Source organism: Salvelinus namaycush, chromosome 25 (assembly GCF_016432855.1).
Source record: "Salvelinus namaycush isolate Seneca chromosome 25, SaNama_1.0, whole genome shotgun sequence".
Taxonomy (NCBI): domain Eukaryota; kingdom Metazoa; phylum Chordata; class Actinopteri; order Salmoniformes; family Salmonidae; genus Salvelinus; species Salvelinus namaycush.
Window position 1 is genome coordinate 6372145 of NC_052331.1, and position 8015 is coordinate 6380159.

Here is an 8015-nt window from a genome sequence, read left to right on the forward strand (position 1 = left end):
TTGATGCCAACAACCACATACTGACTAACGAGGTGACACCAATCAGTGCGTCCTCCATGCTAAAGTCCAACCTCAAAACATAAATGGAAAAACCAAAGCCTGTAATACCTTCCCCCTTAAGACAACAAATACATCCTATATTTTTGTTGGACAAGTTTGCTCACCACCAACTGAAAACAACTTCCATTTAACATTATAATCAACTACAAGGCTTCAGCTTTACATATATAAACATGGCTGTCAACAATTAAAAACACGTATTTCTAAATAATAACATACAATTGTATCTTTTCTCCTTTTTCTTTCTATAGAATCCTAAAACTCACTAGCTTCTAGAACTCTCATCCCTTGGAACGAGCCCAAACAAAACTCATCTACAATACAAAAAAACATGCAGTCAAAATAAATTATGATCCATGGCAACGCATATTGATTTGGGGGAAAATCAGGTTGAACCTGCTCTTGAAACTAACACAACAAAACAAAAAACACATGGAAATGGGAGATATCTTTTACCTCACTGATTAGAGGACAACCTGCAGAATACAGTCAGCTACATTCTGGAGTGATGCATTTAAATTTAGGGGTCGCTAAACAAAGGAACGCAAGACTTATTTGTCATCACTCATCGAAATCATGTAGAAATCAATTGTGCGAGAGGAGGGAGATGAGGTTGCACGTCCTGTTAAAACTAACTGCTCAAAAACCACACGGAAACTAGGAATAATGTGTACATCACTGGTTAGAGGACAATTTGTAGAAAACAGCCAGATACATTTTTAAAGTGGGATTAAAGTGGGTCGCCAACGCGGTAAGTGTAATAGAGCTCTTTTTTGTTAAATCTCATGAATAGTACTCTTTCAATTCAGAGCCTGGATTTTTCCCGAGTCATGCAGAAATCAATTGAACAAGGGGCAAACATTTAGGGTTCTACATTGTGACATTCATTAAAATACTTCTTCTACAATGTTAAAACAATCTACATTGTAATATTATTTCACTGATATCATGAAACAACTCCTTCATGTATGTATTTTCTGATGTTTGATCAGAGAGCTTTAATCAGAGTATCTTGTCACATTGATCGCAGCTATGAGATTTCTCACCTGTGTGTGTTCTCTGGTGCGCTATCAGGCTGTTTGAGTAAAACGCTTCCCACATTGAGCACAGAGACATCGTTTCTCTCCTGTGTGTGTGTTCTCTGGTGTATCTTCAGATAGCTAGAAGCAGCAAAACTCTTCCCACATCGATTACAGCTATATGGTTTCTCCCCTGTGTGTGTTCTCTGGTGTATCTTCAGATAGCGAGACGTCGCAAAACTCTTCCCACATTGATTACAGCTATATGGTTTCTCTCCTGTGTGTGCTCTCTGGTGTACCTTCAGATCGCCAGATATGATAAAACTCTTCCCACATTGATCACAGCTAAAAGGTTTCTCTCCAGTGTGTGTTCTCTGGTGTGCTTTCAGGTTGCCTGACTGAGTAAAACTCTTCCCACATTGAGCACAGCTATATCGTTTCTCTCCTGTGTGTGTTCTCAGATGTACTACCAGGCCCTTTGACTGAGTAAAACTCTTCCCACATTGATTACAGCTATAAGATTTCTCTCCTGTGTGTGTTATCAGATGTATCTTCAGATATCCAGATGTAGTAAAACTCTTCCCACATTGAGTACAACTAAATGGTTTCTCTCCTGTGTGTGCTCTCTGGTGTATCTTCAGATAGCCAGATGAAGTAAAACTCTTCCCACATTGAGTACAGCTATAACTTTTCTGGCCTGTGTGTGTTCTCTGGTGCACTATCAGGCTGCTTGACTGAGTAAAACTCTTCTCACATTGAGTACAGCTATAAGGTTTCTCTCCTGTGTGTGTTCTCTGGTGTATTTTAAGTTCAGATGAAAATTTGAAATGTTTCCCACAGTCAGAGCAGCAGTGAGATTTCTTCCCTCTGGGTCTCTGCTGGTGTTTCTTGAGGAGTTCTGATCTGGAGAGACTCTTCTCTGACGTGTCAGCATCATGATGCTGTTGAGGCTCCCCAGAAGATCCACGATAGTCACGTCTCTCTCCTGTGTGAAAGATAAAGTCAGACAGGTGGTTAAAGGCCCGCAACAGCAGAAATCCACTGTTTATTTGAGGTAAAAGGTGATGCCTGAAGTAAAGGAAAATAATGTATTGAGGTTGATTTGCACGACAACGAAGAATTGGTTCGAAAAAAGGGGGCCTCTGTCGTTTGGAACTGGTTTTGCTTTAAGATATCCGACCTCGACCAACAAACAGCACTATGTAAGTTGTGTCGACGCCAAAGGTGGAAACACCAGCAATCTTTTTCACCACCTGAAAACCCTGCATGTGGACGAATATGAAGAATCTACCAGAATGCGTGCAACAAACCCCCAGAGCAAGTCCCAAGACATCTTCAAGCCAGACCCGCACTCAGGTATCACCATTCCATTAGTGGTGACAAGACGACCAAGAAGTGGAATAGAGATAACGAGTTCAATTACGTATCACATAGCGAAAGACATGGAACCAATTGGATCTGTGGAGAAAGATGGTTTCAGAAAGTTGATTCGAACTCTAGACCCAAGATACGAGATCCTGAGCCATAAATACTTCAGTAAAACATGTCTGAACTGTACACAGAATGTCGGGACAGAGATGCCAAGGAAGTACGTAATGCTGCATTCTTCTCTACCACTGCCGACTTACGGTCAAGCTGGACCACAGAGCCATACATTAGCCCCACGATTCATTACATTGATGACAACTGGAAGCTGCGAAGCAAACGCCTTCAGCCCTCTTATTTCCCAGACGAACACACCGGATGAATAATTCCAGCTGGACTGAGGTAGACACTTTCATCCTGGGGCTTGAAAGAGTCGCGTCAAGTATGCATGACTACCGACAGTGGATGGAACACGGTCAAAGCATTGGAGCTGAACAAATGGACAAAACAGTGGATGGAAGATGGTTAAAGCATTGGAGCTGAACAAATGGACAAGACAGTGGATGGAACATGGTTAAAGCATTGGAGCTGAACAAATGGACAAGACAGTGGATGGAACACAGTTAAAGCATTGGAGCTGAACAAATGGACAAGACAGTGGATGGAACACGGTTAAAGCATTGGAGCTGAACAAATGGACAAGACAGTGGATGGAAGATGGTTAAAGCATTGGAGCTGAACAAATGGACAAGACAGTGGATGGAACACAGTTAAAGCATTGGAGCTGAACAAATGGACAGACAGTGGATGGAACACGGTCAAAGCATTGGAGCTGAACAAATGGACAGACAGTGGATGGAACACGGTCAAAGCATTGGAGCTGAACAAATGGACAAGACACAGGCTACACATTACTATTGGTAAGTTTAAACATCCAAAACACAGAGCAGGTAGAAAAATAACGTAACTTAAAAACAACATAACTTAAATTGCAGAATAACTATTGTATTCTTTATCTCCTCTGTTTAAAGTTATAGCTGACTACACTGCCTGATCCTTCTTATACGTTAAGCAGAATATATACCGCTATGCAAATCTATCATATTTGTAATTTGTAAATGTGTGCAATATGCAAACATTACATTGCTTTTATTTATAATTTACACATTAGCCTCTGGTTTCAATATATCCTCACTCTTTCAATAATAAATATCCTACTATATAAATGATCCTGTTCTCTAAAGCAATATAGCTCTCTCAATCACAACAGTAGTATGTAAATCTATAGATGGATTAAATGCAAGGAAGTGGTCAGCACATTTTTCTATAGTTGGAAGAAGCAGAAGGCCCTGACAAGTGCACAGGATAAACTGAGCCTGCCCCTCAACAAGCTCAACACGGAATCCACAGGATAAACTGAGCCTGCCCCTCAACAAGCTCAACACGGAATCCACAGGATAAACTGAGCCTTCCCCTCAACAAGCTCAACACGGAATCCACAGGATAAACTGAGCCTGCCCCTCAACAAGCTCAACACGGAATCCACAGGATAAACTGAGCCTGGCCCTCAACAAGCTCAACACGGAATCCACAGGATAAACTGAGCCTGTCCCTCAACAAGCTCAACACAGAATCCACAGGATAAACTGAGCCTGCCCCTCAACAAGCTCAACACAGAATCCACAGGATAAACTGAGCCTGCACCTCAACAAGCTCAACACGGAATCCCCGATAAGGTGGGGATCTCCACTGCAGATGATGGAAACAGTCCTGGAGCAGGAAAAGGCCGTCACACAAGTCCTGGCAGCAGAAAACAACAACACAGCACCTTGCACCCTCCTGGCAAGACATTGAGGTCTTTGAATACAACAGCTTATCAACAGCTCCAACAAATTGACCCCCACAGGAAATCTACACTGGCAGTTATAGAAAGACCCATTTACTATATAACCATTGATTCTTGAAGAATATACACTACCGTTCAAAAGTTTGAGGTCCCTTAGAAATGTCCTTGTTTTTGAAAGAAAAGCACATTTTTTTTGTCCAATAAAATAACATCAAATTGATCAGAAATACAGTGTAGACATTGTTAACGTTGTAAATGACTATTGTAGCTGGAAATGGCTGTTTTTTTCATGGAATATCTACATAGGCATACAGAGGCACATTATCAGCAACCATCACTCCTGTGTTCCAATGGCACGTTGTGTTAGCTAATCCAAGTTCATAATTTTAAAAGGCTAATTGATCATTAGAAAATCCTTTTGCAATGATGTTAGCACAGCTGAAAACTGTTGTTCTGAATAAAGAAGCAATTAAACTGGCCTTCTTTAGACTAGTTGAGTATCTGGAGCATCAGCATTTGTGGGTTCGATTACAGGCTCAAAATGGCCAGAAACAAATAATTTTCTTCTGAAACTCGTCAGTCTATTCTTGTTCTGAGAAATTAAAATGAAGGCTATTCCATGGGAGAAATTGCCAAGAAACTGAAGATCTCGTACAACGCTGTGACTACTCCCTTCAGAGAACAGCGCAAACTGGCTCTAACCAGTGTTGGATTCGGGCTAAACTTTGAACATTGAGATATTAAAGACATGATAGATAGATAGGAGTGAGATCTGTAGAAAGACAGAGTGGCTGTGGAATGTGCTGGGTAGACGGGAGGAGATCACAGGATTGCTGTAAGGGAAGCGGATGGACATCTGTGGATTAAGCGAAGGAGGGGTTGATGTCAGGAGGTCAGGTCAGATCCCCTGAAGGGAGTAATAAGGGTTTAGTATCCTGTTACCCTCTTCCTGTCGAATCAGAAGATGTAAGGATTGGAGAGAAGGAGGAGTGTCCAAAGTGGGGTATGTAAAGACCCTTTGGGAAGAATTCAACTTGGTTCAGCTTCTCTAGTGTCTGTGAGTTATCTGAAAAATTAGAACCAAACACCAGAATATAAAGAGTGGGAGGCCCCGGTGCACAACTGAGCAAGAGGACAAGTACATTAGAGCGTCTAGCTTGAGAAACAGACACCTCACAAGTGCTCAACAGCTTAATTAAAACACCAGTCTGAAAGACGTGACCCCGGGATGCTGGTCTTCTATGCAGAGTTGCAAAGAAAAATACATATCTCTGTCTGTGTTGTTTTGCCCATCTTAATCTTTCATTTTTATTGGCCCGTCTGAGATATGGCTTTTTCTTTGCAGCATCTCGGAGTCGCCTCTTCACTGTTGACGTTGAGACTGGTGTTTTGCGGGTACTATTTAAATGAAGCTGTCAGTTGAGGACGCGTGAGCTTTTCTTTCAAAAACAAGGACATTTCTAAGTGATCCCAAACTTTTGAACGGTAGTGTAACTTATAAATGCCTCAAATATTTAAACTGTATTACCCCATCAGAAACCAACACATAACCAAAACATTGTATAACTCCACTGTATAGCCTCGAAGCCTGGTTAAAAATATACTTTTGACCTTATGGATGACCTTATCCTTGTATTTATAGTGTAGTGAATTCAGGGGGTAGCCCTGAGCTGAACTCAAACCTGGGTCCAGTGACTCTCAAGCCAACACCTTATGACTGTTACGCCAAGATGTCTGAACTTCTTGACGAGGTCGCTAGGTGTTGGGTTACGGTTGCTACAATAGTTTTCTCTATGAATGTGAGAGTGGTTACATTTCTCCAGCCCCCATCCCTCAACTGTTTGCCAAACCAAGTCTCAGGGCTTACAATTTGAGAACGGTAACAGTTCCCCAGAAAAATCTGCAGTTGAAACAATAACAAAGCTGTCATTCCACCACTGTTTTGCTAATAAGATGATGATGGGGCTGGAGAAATGTAACTACTCTCAAATTCATAGACAGGCCTATGGATGCAAGGATTGACCATCCATGATATCAACATTATCGTTTTAACCATGTTGAGGCTATACAGTGTTGGTTTACATTGTTTCTAAACATTGGAGTAAAAAAAGCTTATTTGGGGTTCTGATGGGGTACAACAGTTGAACTAAGCTCATGAGACATGTGTTATATTCTTCAAGAATCAATGGCTATAAATAAACACATTTAAAAAGTCTGAATATAGATGTAGCTATTGAATATTTCCCCTTTAACACCACACATTAGGTTCAACAACTGCAGAGTTTGAGCCTGTTTTTAAGACTCCTCCATTTTTAAGCCTCCTCCCTAAGTTTGTTTTATTCACTGCTTTAGCCCCCTCCACCAACCCTGATGTCCTAGCCGTGTCTGAATCATTGCTTTCGGAAGGCCACCAAAGTTCCTGAAATTTCCATCCCCAACTACAACATCTTCCGACAAGATAGAACTGCCAAAGGGGGCGGAGTTGCAATCTACTGCAGAGAGAGCCTGCAGAGTTCTGTCATACTATCCAGGTCTGTGCCCAAACAATTCGACAAAACAACTTTTAAAAATCCACCTTTCCAGAAACAAGTCTCTCACCGTTGCCACTTGTTATTGACCCCCTTCAGCCCCCATCTGTGCCCTGGAAACCATATGTGAATTGATTGCCCCCCATCTATCTTCAGAGTTAGTACTGCTAGGTGACCTAAACATGAGATATGCTTAACACTCCGGCCGTCCTACAATCTAAACTAGATGCCCTCAATCCCACACAAATTATTAAGGAACCTACCAGGTACAACCCTAAATCCGTAACCATGGGCACCCTCTTAGATATCATCCTGACCAACTTGCCCTCTAAATACACCTCTGCTGTCTTCAACCAGGATCTCAGCGATCACTGCCTCATTGCCTGCGTGCGTGATGGGTCCGCAGTTAAACGACCACCCCTCATCACTGTCAAACGCTCCCTAAAACACTTCAGCGAGCAGGCCCTTCTAATCCATCTGGCCCGGGTATCCTGGAAGGACATTGACCTCATCCCGTCAGTAGAGGATACCTGGTTGCTCTTTAAAAGTGCTTTCCTTGCCATCTTAAATAAGCATGCCCCATTCAAAAAATGTAGAACTAAGAACAGATATAGCCCTTGGTTCACCCCAGACTTGACTGCCCTTGACCAGCACAAAAACATCCTGTGGCGTTCTGCATTAGCATCGAATAGCTCCCGCGATATGCAACCTTTCAGGGAAGTCAGGAACCAATATACTCAGTCAGTTAGGAAAGCTAAGGCTAGCTTTTTCAAACAGAAATTTGCATCCTGTAGCACTAATTCCAAAAAGTTCTGGGACACTGTAAAGTCCATGGAGAATAAGAGCACCTCCACTGCACTAAGGCTAGGAAACAGTGTCACCAATGATAAATCTACGATAATCAATCATTTCAATAAGCATTTTTCTACGGCTGGCTATGCTTTCCACCTGGCTACCCCTACCCCGGCCAACAGCTCAGCACCTCCTGCAGCAACTTGCCCAAGCCCCCCCCCGCTTCTCCTTCACCCAAATCCAGACAGCTGATGTTCTGAAAGAGCTGCAAAATCTGGAACCCTACAAATCAGCTGGGCAAGACAATCTTGACCCTCTTTCTAAAATTATACTCCGAAATCGTTGCAACCCCTGTTACTAGCCTGTTCAACCTCTCGTATCGTCTGAGATCCCCAAAGATTGGAA

The 8015-nt window shown here is 42.3% G+C and overlaps 1 protein-coding gene across 1 annotated transcript; it reads right to left on the reverse strand.

The window, feature by feature from the left end:
• Positions 1-329: 329 nt before the first annotated feature.
• LOC120020155 (zinc finger protein 180-like) lies at positions 330-1861 on the reverse strand (the record flags this gene model as incomplete). Its single annotated transcript, XM_038963628.1, has 1 exon — positions 330-1861. A coding segment is annotated over one exon (759 nt), but the record flags the coding sequence as incomplete, so codon positions are not given.
• Positions 1862-8015: the final 6154 nt, after the last annotated feature.